Below are 19,449 nucleotides of genomic sequence, written 5' to 3'. Positions count from 1 at the left end.
TGTCCTCAGAGGGATGGCTTTCAGTTTTTGTCCATTGAGTATGATGTTGGCTGTGGGTCTGTCATATATGGCCTTTATTATGTTGAGGTACTTTCCTTCTATACCCATTTTATTGAGGGTTTTTATCATAAATGGGTGTTGGATCTTGTCGAATGCTTTCTCTGCATCTATTGAGATGATCATGTGGTTTTTGTTTTTCATTTTGTTGATGTAGTGTATCACATTGATTGACTTGCGGTTGTTGAACCATCTCTGTGTCCCTGGTATAAATCCCACTTGATCATGGTGTATAATCTTTTTGATGTATTGCTGTATTCGGTTTGCCAGAATTTTGTTGAGGATTTTTGCATCTATGCTCATCAGTGATATCGGCCTGTAGTTCTCCTTCTTTATGTTGTCCTTGTCAGGTTTGAGGATCAGAGTGATGTTGGCTTCATAGAATGTGTTAGGGAGTACTCCATCTTTCCCAATTTTCTGGAACAGTTTGAGGAGAATAGGTATTAAGTCTTCTTTGAATGTTTGGTAGAATTCTCCAGAGAAGCCGTCTGGTCCTGGACTCTTATTTTTGGGGAGGTTTTTGATTACCGTTTCTATTTCCTTACTTGTGATTGGCCTATTCAGATTCTCCATTTCTTCCTGATTCAGTTTGGGGAGATTGTAGGAGTCTAGGAATTTGTCCATTTCTTCCAGGTTGTTCAATTTGTTGACATATAGTTTTTCATTGTATTCTCTTATGATCTCTTGTATTTCATTGGTATTTGTTGTGATTTCTCCTCTCTCATTCCTAATTTTATTTATTTGAGATTTCTCTCTTCTTTTCTTGGTGAGTCTGGCTAGGGGTTTGTCAATTTTGTTAATTCTTTCGAAGAACCAACTCTGTTTCATTGATCCTTTCTATTGTCTTTTTTGTTTCAATATCGTTTATTTCTGCTCTTATTTTTATTATTTCCCTCCTTCTACTGACTCTGGGCTTTGTTTGTTCTTCTTTTTCTAGTTCTGTTAGGTGTCGTTTGAGGTTGCTTATGTGAGCTTTTTCTTGTTTAGTGAGGTGAGCCTGTATTGTGATGAATTTCCCTCTTAGGACTGCTTTTGCTGCATCCCAAATGATTTGGTATGTCGTGTTCTCATTTTCATTTGTCTCCAGATAAAATTTGATTTCTTCTTTAATTTCTTCAATGATCCATTGTTTGTTCAGAAGCGTGTTGTTTAGTCTCCACATTTTTGCACCTTTCTCTGCTTTTTTCTTGTCGTTGATTTCTAGTTTCATAGCATTATGATCAGAAAAGATGCTTGATATTATTTCGACTCTCTTGTATTTATTGATGTTTGCTTTGTTTCCCAAAATATGGTCAATCCTTGAGAATGTTCCATGTGCACTTGAGAAGAATGTGTAACCTGCTGTTTTTGGATGAAGTGTTCTATATATATCTGTTAAGTCCATCTGGTCTAATTTTTCATTTAATTCTATTATTTCCTTGTTGATTTTCTGTCTGGATGTTCTGTCCATTGGTGTTAATGGTGTGTTGAGGTCCCCTACTATTATTGTATTGTTGTTGATGTCTTCTTTTAGTTCTATTAAGAGTTGCTGTACAAATTTTGGTGCTCCTGTGTTGGGTGCGTATATATTTATAAGTGTTATGTCTTCTTGGTGGAGAGTTCCTTTTATCATTATATACTGTCCCTCTTTGTCTTTCTTTATCTGTTTTGCTTTGAAGTCTACCTTGTCTGATATTAGTATAGTGACACCTGCTTTCTTTTGCTCATTATTAGCTTGGAGTATTGTTCTCCATCCCTTCACTCTGAGTCTGTGTTTGTCTTTGGGGCTGAGGTGTGTTTCCTGGAGGCAGCATATTGTTGGATCTTGTTCTTTGATCTATCCTGCCACTCTGTGTCTTTTGATTGGGGAGTTCAATCCATTTACATTTAGAGTGATTATTGAGATGTGGGGGCCTACCACTACCATTTTCTGTCTTGTTTTCCGGTTTTCTTCAATTTCCTTTGTTTCTCGTCCATAAACTCCTTTAATTTTTGCTTGTCTGGGAAGCTCTTTATCTATCCTTCCATTCTGAATGATAATCTTGCTGGGTACAGTATTCTTGGCTGTAGGTTTTTTTTTCTTTTCAGCACTTTAAATATGTTAGGCCACTCTCTTCTAGCCTGTAGGGTTTTGGCTGAGAAGTCTGCTGATAGCGTTATGGGCTTTCCTTTGTATGTCACTTGTTGCCGTTCTCTTGCTGCTTTTAGGATTCTCTTTGTCTTTAATTTTGGACATTTTAATTATAATGTGTCTTGGTGTGGGCCTGTTGGTGTTCATCTTGTTTGCTGCTCTCTGTGCTTCCTGTACTTTGATTTCTGTTTCCTTCCTTAGGTTAGGAAAGTTTTCAACTATTATTTCTTCCAATATATTCTCTGCCCCTTTGTCTCTCTCTTCTCCTTCTGGGATACCTATAATATGAATGTTAGTGTGCTTGCTATTGTCCCAGAGTTCCCTTAGACTGTTCTCATTCTGTCTAATTTTTTTTACTTTCGTCTTCAGTGATTTCCTCTAGCCTTTCTTCCAGCTCACTGATCCTTTCTTCTGCATCATCTACTCTGCTATTGAGTACGTCTAGTGAATTGTTCATTTTCAGTATTGTGTTCTTCATTTCTGATTGGTTCTTTTTTATATTTTCCAGTTCTTTGTTGATGTTCTCACTGTGTTCATCCAGTCTTTTCCCAATATCAGTGAGCATCTTCTGAGTTTTTGTTTCAACTCTTTGTCAGGTAGCTTGCTTATTTCTGTTTCAGTTAGTTCTTTTTCTGGGTTTTTATCTCATTCCCTTGCTTGGAATATATTCCTTTGCCTCCTCATTATGCCTCTTTCTCTGTGCTTATATCTATGTATTAGGTGGGTTGGCTATGTCTACTGATCTTGGAGAAGTGGCCTTATGTAAGAGATGCCTTTTGAGGCCCATTAGTGTGCTTCCTTCTTGTCGCCAGTCCAAATGATCCAGGAGTGACCCCTGTGTGGGCTACTTGTGTCCTTCTGCTGTGGCAGGGTTGCTCTTACTGCAGGTACCCAGGGAGTCTAGTCTTTCCCTCCCTGGCCTGGTGTTTGTAAATCAAGTTTGGGGAGCCCCAGCACCATTGGCTACAAGGTCTAATAGCATACTCCTGTTGCAGTTTTCCTGTTAATTGTGTAGGTACCCAGTGTAGATGGTTACTAGGCTCAGGGGCTTACAGTTGCTTTAGGCCTCAGGTCTGCAAGGCTGTTGTCAGCTCTCTTAGTATTGCAGCTGAATGGGGCTTGCCCCAGGGATGGGAATACCCAATTGTTTCAAGCTTTGGAAGGTGGAGCTGATCTTCTTTGTGGCTGTTTGTGAAGCACAGGTTTTCTGCCACTAAGCCCCACCCACCACAGGTCCACACACACTGTCAACACAGCCCTGGTCTGTGCACACTTCCTGACCCCCTGGAGTGTACCCAGTCACCCCACTGCAGAGGTCCCGACCTCTCCACCAATGCCCCCCACAGTTCACCAGGTCCTCATACAGGCCCTGCCCCATAGAGGTGGACACACTCACCTGCCTGTAGAGGATCAAGGCACCCAGTCTATGCAGGCTGACAAGTAGCCTGAGGGCTTGCTGTTGCATGGGGCTAGTCCCTAGTGCAGGCTGCCTGAACTGGATTAAATCTGCACTCTAGTGGGTGTGGCAGACCCCTGGGCTAACAGGCCAGGGGAAGAATTTCAATGGCATCTGCCACTGTCTGTATCAGCACGCCTGTACTAGGTCACAACAGTGGCTGCCACCAATGTCTCAGTCTCTGGAGAGCTCTTACCTCTCACCGAGATGCACCCAGAGCCCACCAGATGAATCTCTTTTCACCAAAGGACTGCGCACCTTTCTTTTTGGTGATTTTAGGTTGCTCTGAGATGCGTGAATTTGTGTGCGGGCCCTTTAAGAGCCAGGTTTTTTGGCTTTCATCTGATAGCTTTTCTGGGGGTATTCCCCCATTGCAGTTAATAGCCAGCAAAGCCAGACAGTAGGACACTTGTTTCAGTCGTGCTGAATCTGAACGATGCTTCTAAGGTCTCCACTTATCCAGGGAGGCTGCCTACCTCAGGGTGCCTCCCTCCCAGCTGTCTGTGAAGCTCTGCCACTCGCGAAGGTGGCTTTCTTTCTCTCCAGAGGGAATTTCTGCCTCTTCCACCTCAGTCAGGACTGTCATTTGTTGTTGGGGTTCTTTTTACCCAGCTTCCAGTTTTCTCTCCAGGGTAATTTTTCCAAGAATAGTTGTAAACTGGTTGTGTTCATGGGAGGAGATGAGTTCAGAGTCTGCCTATACCACCATCTTGATGAGATCTCAAAACTGCTGTTCCTAACTGCTTCTAACATTATTTTTCAGTTGACTGAGCTTTTCAAATTAGCATGACATTTAAAAAATAACCTGAAACAAATATGTATATGTAAGAATATTATGTGTATGTGTAAGAATGTTATGGCAGCACTGCTGTAATAGGATAATTTTAAAAACAACAAAGTGCTTGGAGGAATGGTTAAATCATCTAACGTATGTCCACACGAAAGAACACTCTGCAGCAGTTTTAAAAATGAGATAGATCTAGATGTATTTATATGGAAGCTCTTTAAGACAGAAAAAAGCAATCTGTAGAATAATGTACATATTATGTATACAATAATGTATACAATCTGTAGAATAACATATAAAGTCCCATTTATGTAAATAAGCCAAACCAAAACTAGCTAAACCAGTCTGTAATGAATAGAAAACTGTCCACTGGTTACACTCAAAGCTCTTTGCTGTGGTTCCCTTTGGGGAGGTAAGTGGAGTAAAGAATGACTAAAGGGCATACTTTTAAAAAATTATTTTATTGAACTCATATTGCTTTATAACATTGCGTAATTTCAGGTGTCTATTATTATATATCCGTTTCTGTATAGACTGCATCTTGCTCACTCCCAATGGTCTAGTTTTTATTCGTCACCATATATATGCACCCCTTTACCCCTTTCGCCCTCTCCTAACCCCCTTCCCCTCTACCCAACCCTTTTACTTTTTAATCTATATAACACTGTGTTGGAATTTCTTTTACAACAAGGAGTTATTCATGTAGTTGTTGTCTAAAAATGTTAAAAGACTTTTAAGAATGAATACAAAAAGGTTATCCATAGCCTGATTCCAACAGAGTAAAAAGTACGAAGTCAGAAGTAAGTTTTTAGAAAAAAATAGTTGGAGTTTTAACTTCATGATCCAGTCCCCCCTTTAATTAGATAATATATAAATTAAACTGTTAAAAATTAAGTGAACAGAATCACATCAAGGAAAATCTGCACATTTTACTTCCATTAGAAACATATCATCCATATAGAATTTTGGTCCACTTTCCTCTCCTTTACCTCTACCATTCAAACTTGAATACTTCAATTTTACTCAAGTAAAAGCAGAATCATTTATCTGACATGAGACCTAAATATGTCACATCATTAAAGTAATAAGATTTAACTGAATTAAGTGAGCTCTTTATTATTTCTCAGGAGTAGTAACTCATCTTTCCTACATGTTATTTCCCTTCACTTTTATTTATGTGAGTTACTAGGTAATGCATGTCTTTTACCCACATCCAGTAATACGAGTGTGCATAAATGTTATTTATAACATCAGCAGCTGGATCCATCAACAATCTTCAATTCATGTTCAATTCCCATTATTATATGACATTTCCATAATACTTTCAGATGTTTTCGTCAATCTCACACTTTACAACATCATTTGTAAAAATTAAGATGTTAATTAAAAAACGCTATTAAGGTTCTAGACTAAATAACGCTGGGCCCACTCAGAGTGATGCTGTTGAGAGAGGTCCTTGGACAGCTACTGCTTCAATCTCAACACGGCCTCCCTGCAAAGAAAACAAGCAATGTTTAGATCATTTTGTACAAATTGAGAGGACTCCAGTAACATCCCCTAAAAACATATGTAACTAACAGCAATACAGCATTTTATTTTTTTGAGGAAGATTAGCTCTGAGCTAACATCTGCTGCCAATCCTCCTCCTATTTTGTTTTTGCTGAGGAAGACTGGCCCTAAGCTAACATCCCTGCACATCTTCCTCTACTTTATATGTGGCAGGGATGCCTGCCACAGCATGGCTTGACAAGTGGTGTGTAGGTCCGCACCCAGGATCCAAACTGGTGAACCCTGGGCCACTGAAGTACAACATACGAACTTACCCACTGTGCCACCAGGCCAGCCCCCGATACAGCATTTTTAATATTAAACTTTTCAAAGAAGCAAAGGAGGATGACATATTCACTAAGAACCTATGCTGGCCAGGTTACCCTGCTGAACACATTGTCTACATTAGCTTATGTGATTCTCACAGCAGCTCTGTTAGACAAGTGTTCTCTCCTCAATTCACAGAACAATACACTGAAGCTTAGACAGAAAGGTTAATTAACCTGTCCCAGGAAACAAAGCTAAATGGCTGTGGTTCAAACCTATGTCTTGTGATTCCAAGTTCTGAGCTCTTTCTGCTATACCTAATATCTTAGTAAGTTTGATGATACTGACAATTCCAAGTAACGACCAATTAAAGCAATAAAAATACCACTCAAAGAAGATAAATCGTTTTTTAGTGGAGAATTACAAGTGAAAGTCAGTAAGAGTTGCTTGTTTATAGGTAGGAATATCATGATTCTAAGGGCACAGGAAGATCTTCTAGTTATAATAGAAAACCAAAGTAAAAATGGTAAGAAATATGTGAGCCACTGGTGTTGAGACTATTTTTCTAATGGAAGGTCTAGACTTTTTATTATACAAGAGCCAAGTGAAATTTTTTCTGCAGAACTCACAAAACTGACTTGTTTATAGTCCCTAAGTAACATTACAACAATATAGCTGCTATTTTGCTTTTTCTCACAATTTGAGTACTCTGATTCTGTTGTGTTCATGTGCGGCCTTAATTTTTAATTTTCTTAATTTTGTTGGAGGGTGTCCTTCTTAAAAAAAATTTATATTTTATCAAGGTCATAATAGTTTATAACATTGTGAAATTTCAGTTGTACATTATTATTTGTCCGTCACCACATGTATGTGCCCCTGTACCCTCTTATACCCACCCCCTACCCCCTTTCCCTCTGGTAACCACTAATCTGTTCTCTTTGTCCATGTGTTTGTTTATCTTCCACATATGAGTGAAATCATATGATGTTTGTCTTTCTGCGTCTGGCTTATTTTGCTTAGCATAATACCCTCCAGGTTCAACCACATTGTTGCAAATGGGAGGATTTTGCCTTTTTTTATGGCTGAGGAGTATTCCATTGTGTGTGTGTGTGTATATCTTCTTTATTATCGTCTTTATCCTTTCATCACTTGGCCACTTGTGTTGCTGCCATGTCATGGCTATTGTGAATAATGCTGCAACGAACATAGGGGTGCATAAGTCTCTTTGAATTGTTGATTTCAAGTTCTCTGGATAAATACCCAGTAGTGGGATGGCTGGATCATATGGTATTCCTATTTTTAATTTTTTGAGAACTCTCCATATTGTTTTCTGTAGTGGCTGCACCAGTTTGCATTCCCACCAGCAGTGTATGAGGCTTCCCTTTTCTCCACAACCTCCCCATTTGTTATTTTTTGTCTTGGTGATTATAGCCATTCTAACAGGTGTAAGGGTATATCTTAGTGTAGTTTTGATTTGCATTTCCCTGATGATTTGTGATGCTGAACACCTTTTTATGTGCCTATTGGCCATCTGTATATCTTCTTTGGAAAAATGTCTGTTCATATCCTCTTGCCCATTTTTTATCAGGTTGCTTTTTTGTTGCTGAGTTGTGTGAGTTCTTTTATGTACCTTGGAGGTTAACCCCTTGTTGGATATATGATTTGCAAATATTTTCTCCCACTTGGTAGGTTGTCTTTTCATTTTGTTCCTTTGCCTTGCAGAAGCTCTTTAGTCTGATGAAGTCCCATTTGTTTACTTTTCCTTTTGTTTCCCTTGTCCAAGTAGACATGGTATTCAAAAAGATCCTTCTAAGACAACATCAAAGAGCGTACTGCCTATATTTTCTTCTAGGAGTTCTGTGGTTTCACATCTTACCTTCAAGTCTTTAATCCATTTTAATTTTTGTGTATGGCAAAAGATAATGGTCTACTTTCATTCTTTTGCATGTGGCTGTCCAGTTTTCCCAACACCATTTATTGAAGAGACTTTCCTTTCTCCATTGTATGTTCTTAGCTCTTTCGTTGAAGTTTAGCTGTCTGTAGATGTGTGGTTTTATTTCTGGGTTTTCAATTCTGTTCCATGGCTCTGTGTGTCTGTCTTTGTGCCAGTACAATGCTGTTTTGATTACTATAGCTTTGTAGTATATTTTGATGTCAGGGATTGTGATAATTCCAGCTTTGTTCTTTTTTCTCAGGATTGCTTTAGCTATTTGTGTCTTTTGTTGCCCCATACGAATTTTAGGATTCTTTGTTCTATTTCTTTGAAGAATGTCATTGGGATTCTGATTGGGATTGCACTGAATCTGTAGATTACTTTAGGTAGTATGGACATTTTAAATATGTTTATTCTTCCAATCCACGTGCATGGAATATCTGTCTATTTATGTCATCATCGATGTCTTTCCATAACGTCTTATAGTTTACATTGTATAGGTCTTTCACCTCCTTGGTTAAATTTACTCCTAGATATTTTATTCTTTTTCTTGCAATTTGTAAATGGGATTATTTGCTTGAGTACTCTTTCAATTAATTTGTTATTAGAGTATAGAAATGCAACTGATTTTTTAAGTTGATTTTGTACACTGCAACTTTGCTCTAGTTGTTGATTATTTCCAATAGTTTTTCAACGGATTCTTTAGGACTTTCTATATATTCAGAATCCCGTCATCTGCAAACAGTGAGAGTTTCACTTCTTCCTTTCCAATTTGGATACCTTTCATTTCTTTTTCTTGCCTAATTGCTCTGGCCCAAACCTCAGTACTATGTTAAATAAGAGTGGTGAGAATGGGTACCCCTTGTCTTGTTCCTGTTCTCAGAGGAACAGCTTTCAGTGTTTCACCAGTAAGTGTGATGTTGGCTGTAGATTTATCATATATGGCCTTTATTATGTTGAGGTACTTTCCTTCTACATCCATTGAGAGTTTTCATCATAAATGGGTGTTGGAGCTTGTCAAGTGCTTTCTCTGCATCTATCGAGATGATCATGTGATTTTTATTTTTCATTTTGTTGATATGGTATATCACATTGATTGTTTTGCAGGTGTTAAACCATCCCTGCATCCCTGATATAAATCCCACTTGATCATGGGAGACAATCCTTTGCTGTATCCAGTTTGCCAATATTTTGTTGAGGATTTTTGCATCTATGTTCATCAACAATCTTGTCCTGTAGTTTTCATTCTGTGTGTTGTCCTTGTCTGGCTTTGGGAACAGGGTGATGTTGGCCTCGTAGAATGAGTTAAGAAGTGTTCTGCTTCCTTCAATTTTTTGGAATAGTTTAAGAAGGATAAGTAATAAACCTCTGAATGCTTGGTAGAATTCTCCTGAGAAGCCATCTGGTCCTGGACTTTTATTTTTGGGGAGGTTTTTGATTAGTGTTTCAATCTGTTTACTTCTGATTTGTCTATTCAGATTCTCTATTTCTTTTTGATTCCATTTTGTGAGGTTGTATGAGTCTAAGAATTGATCCATTTCTTCTAGATTGTCCGATTTGTTGGCATATAGTTTTTCATAGTATTCTCTTATCATCTTTTGTGGTTCTGTGGTATCCATTGTAATTTCTCCTCTTTCATTTTTAATTTTATTTGAGCCTTCTCTCTTTCTTTCTTAGTGAGTCTGGCTAAGAGCTTGTCAATTTTGTTTATCTTCTCAAAGAACCAGCTCTTAGTTTCATTGATCCTTTCTATTGTTTTTTTTATTTCAAATTCATTTATTTCTGCTTTAATTTTTATTATTTCTCTCCTTCTGTTGACTTTGGCTTTGTTTGTTCTTCTTTTTCTAGGTCTGTTAGGGTTAGTTTAAGATTGCTTATTTGAGATTTTTCTTGTTTGTTAAGGTGGGCCTGTATTGCTATGAATTTCCCTCTTAGGATCGTTTTTGCCACATCCCATATGGGCTGGTATGGTGTATTTTCATTTTCATTTGTCTCCAGACATTTTTTGATTTCTCCTTTAATTTCTTGAATGATCCATGATGAACACTGTAGCATGTTGTTGAGTCTCCGTATATTTATGACTTTCCCAGCTTTTTTCTTGTAGTTGATTTCTAGTTTCATAGCATTGGTTGAAAAAGATGCTTGATATGATTTCAATCTTCTTAAATTTATTGAGGCTTGCCTCATTTCCCAACATATGGTCTATCTTTGAGAATGTTCCATGCGCACTTGAGAAGAATGTGTATTCTGCTGTTTTTGGATGGAATGTTCTCTCTATATATCTATTAAGTCCACCTGGTCTAGTTTTTTGTTTAATTCCACTATTTCCTTGTTGACTTTCTATCTGGATGATCTAGCCATTGGTGTAACTGGGGTGTTAAGGTCCCCTACTATTATTGTGTTGCTGTTAATATCTCCTTTTAGGTCTGTTAATAGTTGCTTTATATAGTTTGTTGCTTCCGTGTTAGGTGCATACATATTTATAAGTGTTATGTCCTCTTAGCGGAGTGTCTCTTTTATCATTATATACTGTCCATCTTTGTCACTCATTGCCTTTTTATCCTGAAGTCTACTTTGTCTGATATAAGTCTGGTGACACTTGTTTTCATTTGCCATTAGCCTGGAGTATCGTCTTCCATCTCTTCACTCCGAGCCTGTGTTTGTCTTTAGACCTGAGATGTGCTTCCTGGAGGCAGCATATTGTTGAGTATTGTTTTTTAATCCATCCTGCCACTCTGTGTCTTTTCATTGGGGAATTCAATCCATTTACATTTAGAGTGATTATTGATATATGAGGGCTTAATGCTGCCACTTTATCACTTGTTTTCTGGTTGTTCTGTATTTCCCGTGTTTCTTCTCCTGTATACTTTGGACTGCCAATTCAGTGTGGTAGTTCTCTATGATGGTTTTCTCAGTTTTCTCTTTATTTATTACTTATGTCTCTGTTCTGATTATTTGTCTAGTGGTTACCATGAGGTTTGTATAAAAAATCTCTTAGATGAGACAGTCCACTTTCTGATAGCCTCTTATTTCCTTAGTCTAAGCAGGTTCCACCCTTTTCCTCTTCCCCAACTACGGTATCGTTGTCACAACTTATTCCATTTTGTGTTGTGAGTATGAAGTTAAAATGAAGTGATTATATTTATTTTTGATGTTTTCCTTCATCTTCAATGTTAAAATTAAGTGTTTGCTAACCTGTTCTGATAGAGAGCTGCAGTTTTCTGATTTTGTCTACCTATTTATCTCTTTGCTCAAGGGTTTGTAAATGTATGAGGGCCTTCTTGATCATTTCTTGTAGGGGGTGTTTTGTGGCAATGCACTGTCCTAGCTTTTGTTTCTCTGGGAAAGATTTTATTTCTCCATCATATCTGAAGGAGGTTTTCACTGGATAGTGTATTCTTGGCTGAAAGTTTATATTTTTCAAAATTTTGAATATATCATTCCACTCTCTCCTAGTTTGTAAGGTTTCTGCTGAGAAATCTGCTGAAACCCTGATGGGGTTCTTTTGTAGGTTATTTTCTTCTGCCTTGCTGCCCTTAATATTTTTCTTTGTCACTGACTTTTGCCAGTTTTACTAATACATGCCTTGGAGAAGGTCCTTTTACATTGATGTATTTATAAGTTCTATTAGCTTCTTTTACCTGTAATTCCAGCTCCTTCCCCAGGTTTGGGAAGTTCCCAGCTATTATTTCTTTGAACAAGCTCTCTGCTCCTTTCTCCCTATCTCCTCCCTCTGGAATACCTATAATCATTATGTTGCATTTCCTAGTTGAGTTGGATATTTCTTCACTTCTTTTTAGCCTTAGTTGTCTCTCCTCCATCTGAAGCATTTCTATATTTCTGTCCTCTAAATTACTACTTCTGTCCTCCATAACATCAACTCTGTTATTTAAGGACTTGAGATTTTTCTTTATCTCATTCATTGTGTTTTTCATCTCCAACATTCCTGACTGGTTTTTCTTTATAGTTTCAATCTCTTTTGTGAAGAATTCCCTCTGTTCATTAATTTTATTCCTGATTTCATTGAAGTGTCTGAGTATTCTTACAACTCGTTGAGTTTTTTTATGATAGCTATTTTTAATTCTCTGTCATTTAGATTGTAAATTTCCATGCCTTCAGGATTGATTTCTGGGTGCTTGCCACTTTCCTTCTGGTCTGGAGTATTAATATACCTCTTCATACTATTTGATGGGGTGGATTTGTGCCTTTGCATAGTGGTAGTATCTGGTCTCAGATTTCACCTGCTGCCACTGAGATAGAGCAGGAGCTGTGTGTTCTGAGCCTGCCAGAACTCTGGCAGCTATGCCTGTTCTTTGGAAGCTGTGCTGACAGGATCCATCTGCATTTGCCTGCTTGCTGCTGCTGCTTTACAATCGCATGTGCAGGCACTCAGGCTGTTGGGCCAAGCTGGTGCACCAAGCGGGGAGGAGGGGTGATTTCTTTCGTGTGCATGATCCCATGCACTCTGGCTATACTCATTGTCCGCCTGGCTTGGTGTAGCTACCCCTGCGATTGCTTAGCTGCCTCAGTGTGGGGTGTTCCCACAGGCTGGGAGGTAACTCCTAGTGTACAAGCATTCCCACAGAGGGCTGCCTTCTCTCTCTCTTCTCCTCTCAGGGTTGCAAGCCAGCTGCCGCCAGCTCCCGCCCCTAGGTTGCTGCCACACTAGAGACAAAGGCAAGCCCCTTATCGCCTTCTACTGCCTCCTGGGGAGGTCCAGCAGCCCCATCTTCAGAAACAGGGCTTTGTGGATCTCACAGACGTCTATCGTGTTGTGTGAATGTCCTCTGTTGGTTTATGAATGTCCTTTTTGTTGTATCTTAGGGGAGAGAGACTAAGGGAAGAGCTCACTCCACCACAATGCTGACATCACTCCTAATTTTCTTAATTTTTTAAGACAAATTTTTAAAAATTTCTTAAGTCTCTTAATTTTTTCCCCATGCATGTAATATTGGGTGGTTCCTTTTAGACTTTAAGTTCCTGAAAAGCAGGGAGTATTTCATTTTTTCTTTTTAAAAACTGCCATCCACAGAGCTTAGCTTGTTATGTTCAGAAAACAATGTAGAAATTTAAAAATGTGTACATTAGCCATTTTAAAGTGTACTTACTTTGGGCAAAGCAACAACCTGGTAAGCAGCTCTGGCAGGAAAACCACTCTTGAAATCTAAATTGAAAAGAATTTTGTTTCAGTTTTCAGACATTGTATTGTTACTCAACACTGCATAATCAAGAATCTGGTGAGTGCTTCATAGATTAGTCAGTTCTTAGATATAAGCAACATTGAAAAAAGAAGTTCACGTTCACATTTGTTTGATAAAATACTTTGCCATATGATTCCTATGACATTTAATACTTTTTGAAATGCCTTAGCTTTCTGGAAAAAAATGAAAATACACACATATTCTGACTCTTTGATCTTGTTTGATGTAAATGGGGTTTTGTTTTTGAAGTGATCCTAAAAGACAGCTACCTAAATAGGGAACAGCTGCCCATCTCCAGAAATTTTGGCAGGAACCTTCTCTGCTAACTTTGGTTTTCTCTAGCCAATTCCTTAGCAGAGAATAAGTAATGATGTTTTGCCTATGTTATACCTGTCTCATTTCACCAGGTGGTAGGGACACCCATTTTCTCCACTAGAACAACAATGTTAATAATGATAGATTATATTTACTCAGTACTTACAACACACCAGCATATGTTCTAATGTGTTTACATGTTATATTAACTCATTTAAATATTCCAACAACCCTATAAGGTTTTACCCCATTTTGCATATGAGGAAACCAAGACAGAAATGTTAAGTAACTAACCAGCTAATGATGGCTCTGAGAGAGCCAGAATAGAGATGGTGGCTAGACTGTATCATAGCAATAATCAATACAATCTATGAGTTAAAAAATTATTAGGAGGTCTTAGAAAACTTGACAAGGGTGTAACAAAAGCTTAAGGAAAATGGATTTGCAGGGTTGTAGGATATTATTCTAGGGATCACAATAGAAATGTCTTGGATCTTTCTCATGGGGGCGTATGTTTACAATCAGACTGTTCATTCTTTTAGGGCAGGATCTATGACAATTTCTTTAGGACCTCCTCTCAATCTTATTTCATAATGGACACTCATTAAAGTTAACAGATTCGCTTCTCTTTAAAATGGAAAACAGTAATAAAGTCAAATTACTTACACTGTTTGTAGATTTCATTGACAGTATTGAAGTCATTTATGTCAGCCAGCAGAACGGTTGTTTTTACCACTAGAAGATACATACATTGTCATTAGGTTCAGCTACTTGGTCTGAACAAAAACATTCCCTAGAAAAACGGTATAGGTTCTGTGACTGTCTTGATTAAAATGGGACTGAAATTAAAATAAGTTTAAAAAGCAGTAGGGGCCAGCCTGGTGGTGTAGCAGTTAAGTTCATGCACTCTGCTTTGGCGGCCTGGGGTTCACCAGTTTGGATCCTGGGCAGGGACCTACGCACTGCTTATCAAGCCATGCTGTGGCAGGCGTCCCACATACAAAATAGAGGAAGATGGGCACGGATGTTAGCTCAGGCCCAATCTTCCTCAACAAAGAGGAGGATTGGTGGTGGATGTTAGCTCAGGGCTAAACTTTCTTTAAAAAAAATAACAATAAAGATATTGCATAACATATTGGATGCCATGCGTTCTTCAAAAAGATCAAAGAAATATCAAACAGAAATGTGAAGTAATATCAAGTTGCTCACCATTGGTGAAGTCACAGCCTGCAGCTTTCAGAATTTCACCCATGTTTGTAAGAGCCTGTGAACCAAGGCAAGAAAGGCCTAAGTCACTGAGGTTATATTAAAGCTTTCACTCAATTCAATTAATCGTCTTTTACTAATACCTCCTTAAATAGCTGATGTTGCAGAAAAATTCTCCCTTTTCTACTCTTTCTAGGCCACCTCCATACAAGTGAATTGCCTCTTGGCTTTCCTTTAACAGACGAATCTTTCTGAAACACAGTGAGCAGTTGTCTCCTTTTGTGAGTAAAAAGGGTTGGACTGAAGTTTCTTCCTCAGTGCTAGAATGTGTGAAGTTCTCAAAGTTGACTAAGCTGAAACAGAAAGAATTTCTACGGTTCCTAACTCTATAACACTTTGAAGATAAGTATGAGCAAGTAAGCATTAAAACATGTTTTCTGTTAAAGCAATATTTGATTTTAAAGAGTTCTTTTACTTTTTTCTCAAAAAACAATATTGGTAAATCATGTATATGTTTGACACTCTGGCTTTCAAACAAACATCATTTTTTCACGCTGTCCATAACCTATTATTTTTTCACTTCATTTTTCCTCTCCACTTTACTGGTCACACTATAATATTTGAAGATACTTTTGTTTTTTAAAAAATAACTTTCTAGCCCTTGCCTGCCTCATGGGGTAAGGGATTGTCGGAGATCTCAGAGAGGACTGAGGCTGGGTGGAGCTCCAGAGGCTGGCTCCGCGGCCCGGAGGGGAAGCTCCAGAGTTCCGCCAGGGCAGCAGACAAAACTCTCTGTCTGCCCTTAGCGGAGGGGCCATGCCCAGCATCCACAACACCGGGAGGGTCCCGGAGAGGAGTATATCAGGCAGGGCAGCAGCTGACCAGCTACCACTGAAATCAGGATCTCCGGCTATCCCCCAGACAGGGCAAAGGGCTCCCCGAGTTCCTGGGGAACAGGACTGGGGCTGGGTGGAGTTCCAGCGACCCGGTTCCGTAGCCTAGCGGGAAACCCTACAGGCTCACAGCAGCCTCAGTGAAAGCCTCTGCACAGCACTAGTAGAGAGCACCCATCCGGCAGACACAAGGCTGGAAGACCCCAGGACAAAAGTAGCATAGCTAGGTGAGCTAACCACAGACTGTAGAAGGTGCCAATAGCTCTGCTGCGACCTATAGTGGACAAGTGAGATTTTGTGGGTGCCAACAGTGACGGAGCAGCAAATATAAGAGATCCTACCCCTGGCCGCTGGGAAAGCCCATAACACCGCTGCAGACCCCAAGGAGGGAGCACATCTAGGTGGGCTGCAACAGTAGGCACCAGCAGCCTGAAGCCCCCCCCGTGACGGCCCCCACGGCAGAAGAGGGAATCCAAAGGACCACTGTGACTACAAGGAGGGGCCCAGGCCCAGTTAGCAACTGCAGATAGGGTTCCTGGTTGGTGCAGTATAAACAGCTGCTCCCCCACCACATCAGCAGAAACAAGTGGAAGGAGCAACTAAACTCTATCTCTATGTGGAGGCACAAATCTACAACATCAAGCAATATGAAAAAATACATTAAATCTCCAGAACAGAAGGAAAATAACAAATACACAGAAAACAATCCCAAAGAAAATGAAATATATAACCTAAATGACGATGACTTCAAAACAGCCGTCATTAAAATACTCAATGAGTTAAGAGAGAATTCAGATAGACAACTCAACGAGTTCAGGAGCTATGTCACAAAAGAGTTTGATACGATAAAGAAGAACCAAACAGAAATACTGGAAATGAAGAACACAACAGAGGAGATTAAGAAAAATCTAGATGCACTGAACAGTAGGGCCGATAATATGGAGGAAAGAATTACCAATTTGGAAGATGGGAATATAGAAATGCTGCAGGCAGAGGAGGAGAGAGAAGTAAGACTAAAAAGAAATGAAGAAACTCTCCGAGAATTATCAGACACAATTAGGAGATGCAACGTAAGGATTATAGGTATACCAGAGGGAGAAGAGAAGGAGAAAGGGGCAGAAAGCCTATTCAAAGAAATAATGGCTGAGAACTTCCCAAATCTGGTGAGAGAGATGGATTTTCAGGTGACAGAAGCCAATAGATCTCCAAACTTTATCAATGCAAGAAGACCAACCCCACAGCATATAGTAGTGAAGCTAGCAAAAGTCAACAACAAGGAGAAAATACTAAGGACAGCCAGGCAAAAGAAACTAACCTACAAAAGCAGCCCCATCAGGCCATCAGCAGATTTCTCAGCAGAAACCTTACAGGCTAGAAGAGAGTGGAATGATATATTCAAAAATCTGAAGGACCAAAACCTACAGCTGAGAATTCTCTACCCAGCGAAAATATCCTTCAAATACGATGGAGAAATAAAAACTTTCCCAGATAAACAAAAATTAAGGGAGTTCATTGCCACAAAACCTCCTCTTCAGGAAATCCTCAGTAAAACCCTCATTCCTGAAAAATCAAAAAAAGGAAAGGGGCTACAAAACCAAGAGCGGAGGAGATAAGTAGAAGGACAACAACAGAGAGTAGCAGCTCTTCATCAGAACAGATTAAACCATGGGACGAGAAACAAAGGAAATTGAAGAAAACCGGAAAACAAAACATAAAATGGTAGTGGTAGGCCCCCACATCTCAATCACTCTAAATGTAAATGGATTGAACTCCCCAATCAAAAGACACAGAGTGGCAGGATGGATCAAAGAACAAGACCCAACAATATGCTGCCTCCAGGAAACACACCTCAGCCCCAAAGACAAACACAGACTCAGAGTGAAGGGATGGAGAACAATACTCCAAGCTAATAATGAGCAAAAGAAAGCAGGTGTCACTATACTAATATCAGACAAGGTAGACTTCAAAGCAAAACAGATAAAGAAAGACAAAGAGGGACAGTATATAATGATAAAAGGAACTCTCCACCAAGAAGACATAACACTTATAAATATATACGCACCCAACACAGGAGCACCAAAGTTTGTACAGCAACTCTTAATAGAACTAAAAGAAGACATCAACAACAATACAATAATAGTAGGGGACCTCAACACACCATTAACACCAATGGACAGAACATCCAGACAGAAAATCAACAAGGAAATAATAGAATTAAATGAAAAATTAGACCAGATGGACTTAATAGATATATATAGAACACTTCATCCAAAAACAGCAGGTTACACATTCTTCTCAAGTGCACATGGAACATTCTCAAGGATTGACCATATTTTGGGAAACAAAGCAAACATCAATAAATACAAGATAGTCGAAATAATATCAAGCATCTTTTCTGATCATAATGCTATGAAACTAGAAATCAACGACAAGAAAAAAGCAGAGAAAGGTGCAAAAATGTGGAGACTAAACAACACGCTTCTGAACAAACAATGGATCATTGAAGAAATTAAAGAAGAAATCAAATTTTATCTGGAGACAAATGAAAATGAGAACACGACATACCAAATCATTTGGGATGCAGCAAAAGCAGTCCTAAGAGGGAAATTCATCGCAATACAGGCTCACCTCACTAAACAAGAAAAAGCTCACATAAGCAACCTCAAACGACACCTAACAGAACTAGAAAAAGAAGAACAAACAAAGCCCAGAGTCAGTAGAAGGAGGGAAATAATAAAAATAAGAGCAGAAATAAACGATATTGAAACAAAAAAGACAATAGAAAGGATCAATGAAACAGAGTTGGTTCTTCGAAAGAATTAACAAAATTGACAAACCCCTAGCCAGACTCACCAAGAAAAGAAGAGAGAAATCGCAAATTAATAAAATTAGGAATGACAGAGGAGAAATCACAACAAATACCAATGAGATACAAGAGATCATAAGAGAATACAATGAAAAACTATATGTCAACAAATTGAACAACCTGGAACAAATGGACAAATTCCTAGACTCCTACAATCTCCCCAAACTGAATCAGGAAGAAATGGAGAATCTGAATAGACCAATCACAAGTAAGGAAATAGAAACGGTAATCAAAAACCTCCCCCAAAATAAGAGTCCAGGACCAGACGGCTTCTCTGGAGAATTCTACCAAACATTCAAAGAAGACTTAATACCTATTCTTCTCAAACTGTTCCAGAAAATTGAGGAAGATGGAGTACTCCCTAACACATTCTATGAAGCCAACATCACTCTGATCCCCAAACCTGACAAGGACAACACAAAGAAGGAGAACTACAGGCCGATATCACTGATGAACATAGATGCAAAAATCCTCAACAAAATTTTGGCAAACCGATTACAGCAATACATCAAAAAGATTATACACCATGATCAAGTGGGATTTATACCAGGGACACAGGGATGGTTCAACATCCGCAAGTCAATCAACGTGATACACTACATCAACAAAATGAAAAACAAAAACCACATGATCATCTCAATAGATGCAGAGAAAGCATTCGACAAGATCCAACACCCATTTATGATAAAAACCCTCAATAAAATGGGTATAGAAGGAAAGTACCTCAACATAATAAAGGCCATATATGACAGACCCACAGCCAACATCATACTCAATGGACAAAAACTGAAAGCCATCCCTCTGAGGACA

General features: G+C 38.9%; 1 protein-coding gene across 1 annotated transcript in view; it reads right to left on the bottom strand.

Annotated features, from left to right (window-relative positions):
• Positions 1 to 4,852: 4,852 nt before the first annotated feature.
• The window catches only part of RIDA (reactive intermediate imine deaminase A homolog), a 24,293-nt gene continuing 9,696 nt past the window's right edge, over positions 4,853 to 19,449 (bottom strand). The window contains exons 3-6 of the mRNA XM_046642185.1: positions 14,884 to 14,938; positions 14,341 to 14,409; positions 13,267 to 13,322; positions 4,853 to 5,902 (exon numbers count right to left, since the gene is read on the bottom strand). Coding sequence (XP_046498141.1) covers positions 5,840 to 5,902; positions 13,267 to 13,322; positions 14,341 to 14,409; positions 14,884 to 14,938 — 243 coding nt within the window. The 3' untranslated portion in view covers positions 4,853 to 5,839. The remainder of the gene's footprint in view (positions 5,903 to 13,266; positions 13,323 to 14,340; positions 14,410 to 14,883; positions 14,939 to 19,449) is intronic.

The sequence above is a fragment of the Equus quagga genome, chromosome 16 (genome assembly GCF_021613505.1).
Source record: "Equus quagga isolate Etosha38 chromosome 16, UCLA_HA_Equagga_1.0, whole genome shotgun sequence".
NCBI classification, from domain to species: domain Eukaryota; kingdom Metazoa; phylum Chordata; class Mammalia; order Perissodactyla; family Equidae; genus Equus; species Equus quagga.
Note: the sequence above shows the minus strand (reverse complement) of the source record. Positions and strands in the feature narration are given on the sequence as shown.